Raw genomic sequence first — 12909 nt, 5'->3', positions numbered from 1 at the left:
AGAGCAAAAACACCCAGGAGGTAGAATCCAGGAGGGCTGGGGGACGATCTAGATGTGGGAGTGGAGGATAAAGAAGATTGGTGGTAGAAGGATTGCAAAAATGGCCATGATGCCCCCATCCTGCCCCCTCCCCACCATCTCCATGCCCTTTGCAATACGACCTTGAGTCCTTCCTATCGTGAGGTGGAGTTTGCTCTCCCTCCCCATGAATCTGGCTTGGCCTTGTGACTTTCTTTGTCCAGCAGAATACAGGGGAAGTAATTTGCTAGTTCCTACTCTAGGCCTTAGAAGTCTTGGGTGCTCCTGCTTGTCGTTAGAGAATGCCTCTGCTACTAGAAGCCTGGGCTGCCCCCCACGAGGAGGAGAGATGTGCGGTCCCTCTCATGCTCATCTCCAGCAGCCTGACAACCCCCAGAAGTAGAACCACCCAGCCGACCTATAACCGACAGCAAATCAGGGAGCCCCACCGAGGCCAGAAGCGTTGCCCAGATGGGCTTAGCCTGGATTGCCAACCTTCCGAATCACGAGTTAAATAAACACGTGCTGCTAAAGCCACAGACTTGGGATGGTTTGTTACACAGCCAGAGCTGACTGATACCGAGTCCTGATCAGTAGTGATATTTCCAAGTTGGGGCACACAGACGTAGGCTGGATGAATGAATGGTTCTAAAATATGTGAACCAGAGAAGTTTAAGAACTGTTATTTATACACAAGTAAAAATGGCTCACAAACCATGCCTGTGCTTGCTTGCTTGCTTTCTCTCTTTCTCTTTCTTTCTTTCATTTTTTTAAAGGACTCCCTGGTGGCAGACATGTCTACAGGGCAAATCCTGTGCAAGGAGGGCCTTTCCATGGGAACAAACCTGCAGCTTCGTTTCCCTGGTCTTCAGATCCTTGGCGGTGGCTGTTCTCATCGCGATGATTCTAACCAGCTTGGCATTTTCCACCTCCAACCACTGCTCGAAGTCCCTCAGGAGCTGGGAGAAGCCTTCATGGCTGCCTTCTTCCTGGAGCCGATGTGCCTGTGGGAACGCACAGCACGACCAATGCATCATCAGAGGGGACACAGCTTACGGGCCCCGCATCCTGGGGCTTCCTCTGAGGCAGAGGGTGAGGATGGGGATGCCCAAAGGTGAGGAGAGAGGCCTGGGCGGGCGGGGGCATGTCTCTCCACTCAGTGTGGCCACGTTAGGAGTTTAATTGTGATTCAGGTCCGGGTCCTGCGGGGTTGGGATGGCCCAGGGAGTCTGCCTCGGCCGGTGCTCAGGGTGCCCTGGGCCCCCGGGGCTGTGCCGCAGGACCTTGTGGGCGGGTGCCAACAGAGCGCACAGGGTCACTGCACTTTCAGCCCCAAGCAGCTGGAGCTGTGACAATGGGTCATCGTGGTCACCTGCTGGTCTCCTAGCGGCAGCCACCACCATTCCTTACCAGGATGGCTATCACAGTGGTCACCCTTGCACCACACCTGTCCCTCTCTGAACTCTGTGGCCAGAGGGAGCTCTCAAAACTCCAAGTCCATTCAGCGAGGCCCTCAGTGTGGCCCTCTGATTCGGGCTTTGCTGACCCCGCAGCGTGAACCACCTTCCCCGCCCCTCACCCCAGCCCGAACCACAGACACGTCTTGGCCCAGGCACTCGTGCTGTCTCCCTCTGCGTCTCTGCACACTGTCTCCTCTGCACGGAACACACCCCTCCTCTCCTCTCCTTGACTCCCCCTTGGCCGCGAGGATTCCCCTGACACTTCATTTTTCCCAGGAGGCCTTTGCTGCCCCAGAACTGGGTCCTGGCCCCTCTGCCCCTCTGCCCCAGGCCACCGCGCTTTCTGGAAGCCCTTCCTTCACTGCGTGTGGTTCCCACTTCCTTGCTCCTCAAAATGTGCTCCGAGGCCCAGCGGCGGGGGCGTCACGCGTGAGCTTCAAGAAATGCAGAGTCCTGGGCCCCGCCGAAGCGGGATCTGCATTTTCCTACCCGCAGAGAGCACGCTGCGGTGTGAAAGGCTCTGCACTGGGTCTGGGTTCCTGCGGGTTAGAAGTGCTTCTGCTTCACCCATAGCCGTATCCCGGCCCCGAGCGCAGGCCTCGGGCACAGCCACACTCGGCAGGTGATTTGGGAAGGGGCAATACAAGAATACAGGGGCGAATGAGAGCTGGTGTGTGGTTTCTGAAGGAGGAAGGAACGTCTTTTCAATGCGGTTCCTTGTTCTCAAAGCCCTCAGGAGAAGGCATGGACGATGGAAGGTCGTTAGGTTAGTTCTCTTGAACAAAATACAGCTTATGGCACAAAAAAGGGACCCTCCCTGCATGACTGCAGTTTGCAATCCGGGGCCAGCAGGGAGCTCTCAGCCCTGTAGGTCCGTTCGGTTACCTGGTTTCTGAGGGGTGAGGACCTGTCTCCCCCAGGGACGCCTCTGACCTTGCCGGGGCCTGGGCCCGGGGTCTCCGGGTCCCTCTGTGCCGTGGCACAAGGAGCAGGGACAGGTTCACCCAGGACGGGACACGGCTGAGTCCTGAGCTGAGCACGTGGCCCCAGGCAGGGAGGGGGCTTTGTTGAAGAGCACCCCATCCCTGACTCCAGCCCCGGCCTCCCCCGGGAGCCCCACTAAGCCGCCACACCTGACGGGGACGCCTGGAAACCGGATCCGTGGGATCGATGAGAAACCCGGCCTTTGGGATGTTGTTGGTGAAAATCATTTTCTTCCCTGAATCCACTTCCGTCCTCTGCAGCTGCCGGTTTCTGATGAGGCTGAGGAGACAAACGGCGCAGTCACCCGGTGATGCGATGGGAAGTAATCGAACCGGGGCATCACACGGTAGGAGCCAATCCTTCGGGTTTGTCAGAACGTTCCCCAGGCACATGCATTGCCAGTTTCCTACTTGAGACCCACCTTACCCTGTCGTTAAACTGCATGTACCCATCGATGCAGGGGAGGCCCAAGCCAGCAGGGGCTGGAGGCGAACCCCCAAGCTGGGACGCTTCCCGGCTCCTACTGCTCCCGCTAGAACTGCCCTTGGGCCGGACCGCAGAGACACGGAGGCACCCAGCGGAACCCCAGCCTCCTGCTCTGAGGACACCACTGAGCTCTCCCCTGCATGGAAAGGGGACCCCCTCACCTCAACAGGCTTTCCTCCAGCCGCCTCAGGGCCTGCCACGACGCCACCAGCTCGTCCAGCTCCTCCTGGACCACGGCAGCCCCCTCCGGAGAAGACTTCTGCATCACCAGCCGGCCGTGCGCTTCGACCAGGGGCAGCTGGGCCTCCTTCTCCGGGAATTCAGCCAGCAGCTTCTAAAGGACACACACGCGCACACACACACCCCCCACGGTGAGCTCTCAGGGCAGGAGTCTCTGTTCCCCCATGTGGGATCTCCGGCCTCCCAAGCCTGCATTGTGGGAGGCAAGTGAGGAAACTAGGAAAGCCATCTTACCTCGACTTCGACCTCTCGGGACCGGGCGTCCCATGGGCCTGCATCCTCCTGGAGTGACTCCAGCTTCTGAGTGACCGTGGTGACCCACTGCCTCAGCTCCAGCAGCCCGTGGCGGAAGGTGCAATGTTCCCGCACGCTCTGCTGACACCTGTCCGTGAGGTCCTGTGGCACAGCCCCAGGGAGGGGGGGCCCAGGGCGCTCTGAGCGCTGGCGGCAGCTGGGACCCTGGGCCATCCCATCCTGCAGGACCCCCGGACCTGCCCCGGGGCAAGATGCCCCCTCCCAGGGCTCCCCACTCAGCAGGAACACAAGAGGCGAGTCCTCCCTTCTGCCCAGGACAAGGAATTTATTCTGGAAAGACCAACTCTGGTTTCAAGTATCTCCAAGCCTGTCTTAACTTTTATGGACGGTACCATGTCTGGATGAGCGTGTGGACAAACGGACGCCTGTCCCCCACCAGTGTGGGTATCAATCATCCTCCACTTGGGAAAACTATAGGTCAGTATCCACTAAAACTGAACACAGGCCTCCCTACAACCCAACCGTTTCACCCTGGGGTGGATACGTGACATGCAAACATATCTTCAGCAAAAGGCCTGCATGGGGTGCTTGTAATAGCCCCAAACCAGAAACCACCCAAGTGCCCGTCAACAGAAGTACGGATACGTAGGTTGAGGTAGTTTTAGACGGTGCAGCATTTTATAGCCGCGAGAGCGAACAGCGTATGCAAGAATCTAATACAACATTATGAATGAAGTTACAGCCAGCCCGTGGACAGCCAGAAGCCAGACGCAAAAGAAAACATTCTGTCTGATTCTAATAAAATAACGTATAAAATCAGGCAAACTCAATCCATGGTGTTCCAAGTCGAAAGTCGGGGTTACCTTCAGGTACCAGGAGTGGTGGGCAGGACTGTGGGGGGCCTGAGGGGCTCTGGGGGCTGTGGGAGCCGCTATCATTCTGCGTCATGATCTGGCTGCTGGTAATGTGGACATGTTCAGTTTTTCAAAATTCATCAAACTACACACTTAGATGTTTGCTTTTGTGTAGATGATTCTACTCCGATAGTTTTTGAAAATGGTCTTGCTTCCCCCGCCCCGGCCTCCTCTGGATCAACCACTCTCGGCTCTCTGAGGCTGGGGCCTTGTTCTTCTCTGTCTTCAGGAAAGGAGGGCGCCTGTCCTCCTGGTCACCCAACCTGGGGCCCGCTGAGCCCTCCCTCTCAGCCCACCGCAGAGCAGTCAGACCCCAGGGTCTCTCTGTGATCCCTGGCTGAGGCCTCCAGCGGCCCTGCCCTCCTGCATTCCAGACGCTGGCTGACACCACCGGACGCCAGGCCCCCTAGAGCTGGGGACACAGACACGGTGCATCCTGTCTTCCTGCAACAAACCAGTGACCAGAGCCTGAACAGCCAGCTAAGACTCCGTTTCTCCACTATGTCACACCGCCCCTCCTGTCCCCTGCGCACCAACGTCAGACCCGATGCCGTCAATAGCCTCAGGTTGCTTAGTGGGGTAGGTGCCCCCCAGGGGGAGACAGGAGGATGGCCTGGGCTGTCAGGGAGGGACTTATTAGGACGTATTAGATTTAAAAAGCCGTGAGTACCACCATAATAAAAGGGGGGCACTACTTCTTTGCAGAAGTACGGAGACAAATGAAGAGGCATGAGGTGACTGGAGGATCGGCCTTCCCGGACCGCTAATCGCGCTCAGTTAATGCCGCTTCTTGTAATGACCACAATCAAGCGGACTCATCATTTGATGCAGGCATTACAGCGGAAGTTTGCTGTTTCTCTGGGCTCTGCGGGCTCCCAGGCATCAGGGTTAGTGATTCCTGTTCCTCTGCGCCTCCACCTCCACCTCGAGACCCCTGGCCGCTAATGTATTAAGTGGAGTTAGATCAGTTCTTCTAAACCGGACGCATCACTGAGCTCAACGGGCTCCCACAGGTGGGGCGTGTTTCCTGGAAGCTCACGGCGGGGGGCGGGGTTGTTCACGTTTTCAGAGGATCTCATGCAGTAGAGGCATTTGGGGCTGTCACCCAGAGGGGGCTCATCCTCCTGTGACCACCTTCAGTGCTTACGGGGCGAAAGACAGCATTTTATTCTAACTTTCCTTTTCTCTTTCCTATTACAGGAGGGCATCATATGCCATTTTTAAATTGTGTGGGTCACTTATACTCTCTCTGAGTTTCGGGATGGCACAGGGCGTTGGGAACGTTTGTTATTAAAATAGGCGGGGTCCGGTAGAGTGGAGAAGCCTGCCTTAGACTAAGTTTTCTTGAGGCACAGCTGCCTGAGAGCCAGCTCCACGATCCCCAGGGCGCTTGTGACAAAGGCAGACCCGGGCCCCCATCTGAATCAGTAACTGAAACTTGTACTCAGGCCCGTTTTGACGACGCCTGCACCCCATTCCCTTCCCAGGGCTCAGGGGGCCATCGGAAGCATGCGGACCCCGCGAAGCCCCAGGCGGCCACTAGAGGGCGCTCCAGAGGCGGCTCTGGGCAGCCGCCGAGCAACTTTCAACAGGCCCTTACTCCGGCCTACGCCCACTGCACCCCCACCCCGGGGCTGCTGTGGGGATCAGAGTAGCCTGTTCTGTTCCTTGGCCTCCTGGCACACCTGGAATTGTATCTGAACTTGCTGTTTTGCTGACTCATGGTCCATCTACCCACTAGACTATGACCCCCCACCCCCCATCCCCCCAGGGAGCAGGGGCTTTGTCTGGCTGGGCTGCCTTCATCCTCAGGGCACAGAACACTGCCTGGCATACAGGAGGCGCTCAATAATCGTCTGCTGAATGAATGAGGAAGAGAAGAAAGGAAGGGAAAAAGAAAAATAGGAATAAAGGAAGAAAAGGCAGAAAAGACCCCTGGAGTGTATGATCCCAGGAACTCGGTTTACCTCGAGAGACCTCTGCAGGGCCTGGTAGTCCGTGGAAAGCTGGTCCATTTTGTGCTGGTGGCTGGGGTTCCCTTGGACGAGAGGCCTAATGGTCTCTATCTGTGCCCCCAGGTCCAGCCCTTCTTCCTGCAGCCCCTGCAGGAAAAGCAGCAAGTGTGGCTGTCCTGTTTGCCTCTTGTCATGGGAGTGGATCAGGGTGGGGGGAGGGGGCCTCTAAGTGGGGGAGCTTGGGAGGGTCCCGGCATGATGGGACTCCCCCACCCCGGCAGCTACACCATATGGCCATCTGACCGGCCCCCCTCTCAGGGCTGGTGAGATCTTTAAAAGGAGACAAAAAAATTCTGGGACACCAGCCTGGAAACCATCTCTGGGGGGCAAACTCCCATCTGAATTCTTACTTGATGACCACCTCTCCTTGTGAAGAATCACACCCCAACTTGAGTTTCAAAGCCTCCAAATGCACCATTTTTTAATGTCTTCCTAAGAACCCTCTCGATGTATACTTGAGTTTTAATTGTATCACGTGCATTGAAAATCCTGCAAGCTCCTTATCAAGCCGATAATTATCGACAGTCAGCCTGTGTGCTGTCTGCATGTGTTTTAAAACATTTATTCTCACTTTCAACGTCCGATTATTTAACTGAAAGCCTCTGTACTCGTTAGGAACACTTAGCAAAGCAGTTTAAAGAAAAATGAATACCCGCGTTAGACTTTGGAGTCACAGAGTAAACGTCATTTTGTTGGGCTTAGAATCAGCAGTTTGGAGGTACTAAAGGTCCCGCAGAGGCCAGAAACCACCAGATAAATCAGCAGAGATTCAGAGGAAAGGTCAGAGCTCAGGTGAGGGGCTGGGGGGGGGGGTGGCTGTTTCGCCAGTTTCTGGGGCTGGAGGGGAGCTGCTTCTGGGCGCAGCTGAGCGCTGAGCCGGGCCACTCGGGCCCCACCAAGCCCTTACCTGCAGCCTCGAGAGCTGGGCCTGTTTCCCAGGAAGGTCCTGCTGAAACCCATTCTCAGCTTGGACCCTGCCTTGGAGGTCCGAGAGCTTCTTCTGCAGGGGCTTAAAAGCCGCCCCAAAATCTTTGTGCTGGGCCAGCAAGCTCTGCAGAGACACACAACAGGTAGCACAGAAATTAAGAAATTTCCTCACAGGCATCTTGTACAACCTGCCACTCACAATCACACGGCTCTTTCTCCAGCCTTCTCCTGGCCGCCTCATACCCACTCAGGCATCGCCCCCTCCAGGAAGACTTCCAGGAGCCCTTGCGGGGGGGTGGGCGCCCTCCTTGGAATTACCATGGTGTCCTCACACGACAGCCGTTCTGCTCTCTGGTACAGAACTACCTCTCATAACACATCCACCCCAGATCCTACCAGAGGCCTGTTTCTGTAAATAAAGTTTTATTGGGACACAGTCACACCCACTCCTTTACAGCTGCTCTCCGGCTGAAGAGACCGTCTGCCCCACGAACCCTAAGATGTGGGTTGAATGTTGGCTATGCGGGTGAGAGGGAGCCCGGACGTGCAAGAAGCTCTCGGCGAGTGCCCCCAGCCCCCATCAGTGCCCCCGGCTCTCTGTGTCCCCAGGCCCCCCTCAGCACCCCCGGGCCCTACCAGTGCCCCCCCCGCCCCTCTCAGTGCCCCCCCCCCCGGGCCCTGCCAGTGCCCCCAGGGCCCTCTCAGTGCCCTCCACCCCTCCCAGTAGCCCCCCAACCTCCCAGTGTCCCCGGCCCCCCTCACTGCCCCCAGCCCCCCTGTGCCCCCAGCCCTCCCAGTGACCCCGGGCCTTCCCAGTGCCCCAGGCCTTCCCAGTGCCCCCGGCCCCCCAGCGCCCCATCCTGAACAGCTGCATTGTCATCATTAGCAGACGCTCAGCACACGTTTGTTATGTCAAAGAAAAGTGTTCCTGATATTGGCGTTCAGCTCTAGGGTGGTTTGCATCTTACAGGCGATTTTCTCTGCATGTTCTCCTTTGACACGCCCCCCCCCCCCCGGGGAAGCAGGTCTGTGTGGCAGCAGTGTAGAGGGGGGTTTGGGGGGGCAGAGGTGGGGGCGGCAGGTGCCTAGGACACTGGTGAGAGGGCCTGCACGCTAATCACACCCAGGGTACAGAGGAGTGGCAGAGGCCGGGGGGCCAAAGGGGGAGGGCAGGTGGCCCGGCGGTGAGCTGCGGAGCTGAGCTAGCAACACTCCCTTGGCGGGCGGCCAGGGACACCCACCTGCAGCTTGCTCTTCCTCTGCAGGAGGCTGTTGTGCACCAGGTCCCGGTCCCGCACGGAGCTCGCCACCTGCTCCAGGAGGGCCGTCGCTCTGTCCTGGCCGAACACGCTCCTCAGCAAGTCCTTCTTCAGCTGCAGCACCGTCAGCTGCTCCTTCAAGCGGGAACTTTCCGCCAGGGCTGCCTGCGGCACACGAGGCCCCTGTGAACCCCAGGGCCCGGCACAGCAGGTGGTGCTGCGAAGCTGTGCCCGAGCACCTGCCCGGCGGGCCGTGTGCCTTTGTGCCGGGTCTGCAGGAGGCGGCAGAACACACCGGGAGGCCCTGCATTTCGGGGTCGACGTGATTCCTCTCTCGCCCCCAGGTTCCATCAAATCACCAAAGCCTGGGCATCCAGCCATCCCACTGCCATTGTCCACCGATCCTTTCCCCAGTGATCCCCCATCGTGGACAGCAGGGGGACTACCCCTGGGGGCTACTTAGGACATTCCGAAGGGGCTAGGGGCCTAGGGGAGCATGGTCAGTGGGAATTCAGGAAGGCTCCCCAGAGGAGGTGACACCTAAGTGGAATCGTGATGTGTAGGAGCCCGCCGGGTGAAGGAGGGACCTAAAGGAGACTTCTGTGATGAGTAGCTGGCTCCCACTCAGCCGGAACTCTGCACAGCCCAGGCTCCACCTCCTCCAGGAAGCCTACCCTGACCACATCCCCAGCCTACACTCCCTCTTCCTGCCCCAAAGCCCTAGGCCAAGCCTCAGGTTCCTGCTGAGTAATTCGCTGCTTGGGATAAGCACCTCTTGCTGCTCTGAGAGTCCAGGGGCCCGGAGGCCAAGGGTCTTGTCTTTAGCCGGCCAGAGTCCTTCCATGTTATACCTGTGATGTTACTGAGACCCTGGGCTAGTCACAGAGGGGGGAAGGAAGAACAGAGACCCCCCCCCCAGCCAGGTAAGTAACTGCAAGCCAAGGCAGAAAGTGATCATTTCCCTTCAAGTTTCGACAGAGCCCTATGGGTGTTCAAGGCAGAGGTGAACACTCCTTGTTGGGGAAATCCAAGAAGGCTCCCTAGAGGAGGCAGTTTTGCCAGCAGCCCTGGGAGGGTAGAGAGAGTCCCTGGAGGAAGGGCAGCATAAACATGGCCGACACAGCTGAACTGGTGTAATCTTCCCACAAGGGCATGTGGTTTGTTGTCAGCCACAGAGAGGACAAGCCTCTTGAGGGAGAGGGTGCCCTGCACCCCCTTCCTAGCAAACCTGTACACCATACCACAGGGGTTAAGAATTCAGGCTGGGGAGTTGCCATCACGAGTGTGAATTCTGTACTAGCTGGGAGGCTCTGGGTAGTTCCGAGACTCAGTTTCCTCATCCGTAAAATGGGCATAGTCACACCCAACTCACGGGGCGTTATGAGGCTGACATGAGGGGAGGCCTAGACAGCATTTACCACAGTGCACATCCCACAGCGAGCACACAGTAACAGATGGCCCTTCTCCGCGAGGGTCATTACACCAGTTATTACGGGTTGAACTGTGTCCCCCGCAAAAAGATATAATGTCTTAGCCACCATCCCCCACAACTACCTCCAAATGTGACTTTATTTGGCGATAGTCTTTACTGAGGTAACCGAGTTGAAATGAGGTCACTAGGGTGGACCCTAACCCAATGTGACCTGTGTGCTTATTAGAAGGGGAAGTCTGGCCCCAACACGCATGCGCGGAGGGACACAATGTGGAGGCAGAAGGGGAGAAGCTGTCCACGTGACCACAGAGGCCGAGATCGGAGGGATGGGTCTACAGGCCAGTGAACACCGGCAACCACCAGCAAACACCAGGAGCTAGAAGCAGCAGGGAAGGCTGCTCCCCTAGAGGCTTCAGAGATAGCACGGCCCCCCGGACAGCCTGACTGCGGCCTGGCAGTCTCGGAACCATGAGAGAATGAGCTTCTGTTGCTGTAAGTCACCGAGTCTGGGCACTTTGTGACAGTCACCCCCAGAAGTGAATATGACAGCCATGGCCAACATTGGGGCCTGGTGCCTCGGTTCTGGAGGAACTTTGTGGGTCCATAGGCTTCTCTCAGCCTAGGTGTACGAGCTTAGCTAAGAAATACAGGGCTGGCAGCTTGAGCCCGGCCCGTGAAACCCATCTTCCTGGGAAAGGCTGGTGAGCGTGAGCCAAGACATGATCCCAGCCAGCAAACAGCATTTAAACACGGACAAACCACAGTCCTGCCCACTTTTCCAACACACTGACCCGTGAAACTCCTGTCCTGGGAGTCCTGAGTCACACTCTAGAAAGACAGGACCTCTCCCTCTGGCCTGGTGCAGGTCCTGGTTAGCTCTCTGCCCCCGTGAGAAGGACAGGACGGAAATGCAATTGTGATCCAGTGGGAAAAGCACTTGCCGCTGAGTCACCTAGACCGGGGTCAAAGCCAGCCCGACATTCCGTTGCTGTGTAACCTTGAGCAAGTGCCTTCCCCTCTCTGGGGCATGGTTTCCTTAACCGTCAAAGGATAATGATAAAATTGTTCTGTCTGCTTCACAAACCTGTTCCCAGGACCCAGTGTGACAGCAGGAATAGGAACATGAGATGAGAGTCTAGAACCCACCATTCTGACCTCAGCTCTGTCTCTCGAGGGGGCTGACCTTGAACAAACACCCTAACTTCTCTCTGGCTCCTGTCGCTCATCAGCAACGGGAGACGGAAAATGATGGAAATGGAGACCAAAGTCTGTGTACATAGATATGCAGCATACACAAATCATGACAAGGAAAACTGGAAACAACCTAAATATTGTAAGAATGGAAAAGAATATTATGCAGCCATTTAAAGTGAGGACTTTTTGGAAACATTTTATCTTTTTTCCTTAAAATATGCTTAGTTGAAGTATAATAAACATATTATATTAGTTTCAGATGCACAATATAATGATTCGATATTTGTATATGCTGCGAAAATGATCACCACAATAAATCTAGTACCATCCGTCACCATGAAAGTTATAATTATTTTTTCCTTATGAGAATGAGAACGTTTAAGATTTATTCTTGTGGCAACTTTCACTACGCGCTACAATATTTACTGTAGTCACCATCCTGGACCTGACGTCCACATGACTTATTTATTCTATCACTGCAACTTTGTACCCCTTGAGCCCCTTCACCCGTTTTGCCTACCCCGACACCCTGCCCCATTGGCCACCACCACTGTGTTCTCTGTGTCAACGAGTTTTGTTTTGTTTTCTTGAGATTCCACACAGAGGTGGGATCGTGTGGTATTTGTCTTTCTCTGCTTGACTTATTTCACTTAATATAATGCCCTCAAGATCTACCCATGTTACTGTAAGTGTCAAGATTTCATTCTTTTTTTATGGCTGAGTAGCATTCCATTATATATGTCAATCAAATCTTCTTTCATCCATTCATCCATTCATCCATCAGTGGACAATTTGGTTGTTTTCAGGCCTTGGCTATTGTAAATAATGATGCAATGAACATGGAAATGCACAATGTTTTCAAATTAGTGTTTTTGTTTTCTTGAGACAAATACCCAGAAGTGGAATTGCTGAATCATAGGGTAGTTTTATTTTTAATTTTTTGAGGAACTTTCATGCTGTTTTCCACAGTGGCTCCACCAATTTATCGCCCCACCAACAGTGCCCGAGGGTTCACTTTTCTCCACATCCTCACTGATGCTCGTTATTCCTTGTCATTTGATGCTAGCCATTCTGGCAGGTGTGAGGTGATATCTCATTGTGGGTTTGATTTGCATTTCCCAGATGATGAGTGATGCTGAGCACCTTTTCATGTGTCTGTTGGCCATCTGGATGTCTTCTTTGGAAGAATGTCTATTCAGATCCTCCGTCCAAAGTTTCTGTTGAAAGATGTGCTTAGAGTCTCATGGAGGTTCCCTTATACGTAACATGTTATTTTTCTCTTGCTACTCTTAAGACTCTTTATTTTTAACTTTTGACATTTTAATTATTGTGTGTCTCGGTATGGGTCACTTGGGGTTCATTTTATTTGGAAATCTCTGAGCTTCCTGGACCTGCATGTCTGTTTCCTTCCCCAGGTTAGGGAAGTTTTTAGTCTTTATTTCTTCAAGTAAGTTTGCTGCCCCCTTTCTCTCTCTTCTCCTTCTGGGACATCTCTAATGCAAATGTTATTCTGTCTGATGTTGTCTCATATGTCCCTTAAGCTATTTGCACTTTTTAAAATTCTTTTTTTCTTTCTGCTGCTCTGAGTGTGTTCCACTGCCCTGTCTTCTAGATCACGACCCCTTCTTCTGCTGCATCTAGTCTGCTCTTGAACCCTCTAGTGTATTTTTCAGTTCAGTCATTATATTCTTTGGTTTGTGACTTCTTTTGGGTACTTTCTTGTAT

The 12909-nt window shown here is 54.8% G+C and overlaps 1 protein-coding gene across 9 annotated transcripts in view; it reads right to left on the bottom strand.

Annotated features, from left to right (window-relative positions):
* The window catches only part of SYNE3 (spectrin repeat containing nuclear envelope family member 3), a 94042-nt gene that overhangs the window by 18946 nt on the left and 62187 nt on the right, over positions 1-12909 (bottom strand). For 7 of the 9 annotated variants that reach the window (XM_048219856.2, XM_057318382.1, XM_044389944.3 and 4 more), the window contains 7 exons: positions 8541-8723; positions 7280-7423; positions 6325-6459; positions 3423-3584; positions 3110-3282; positions 2612-2741; positions 864-1022 (listed from right to left, as the gene is read on the bottom strand). In XM_048219856.2, coding sequence (XP_048075813.1) covers positions 864-1022; positions 2612-2741; positions 3110-3282; positions 3423-3584; positions 6325-6459; positions 7280-7423; positions 8541-8723 — 1086 coding nt within the window. Of the gene's footprint in view, positions 1-863; positions 1023-2611; positions 2742-3109; positions 3283-3422; positions 3585-6324; positions 6460-7279; positions 7424-8540; positions 8724-12092; positions 12402-12909 lie in introns of those variants that run through there. The other 2 variants (XM_057318383.1, XM_057318384.1) reach the window with 1 other exon arrangement.

This window comes from Ursus arctos, unplaced genomic scaffold (assembly GCF_023065955.2).
Source record: "Ursus arctos isolate Adak ecotype North America unplaced genomic scaffold, UrsArc2.0 scaffold_25, whole genome shotgun sequence".
NCBI lineage: Eukaryota > Metazoa > Chordata > Mammalia > Carnivora > Ursidae > Ursus > Ursus arctos.
The sequence above is the reverse complement of the archived record's forward strand: the minus strand, read 5'-3'. Positions and strand labels throughout refer to the sequence as shown.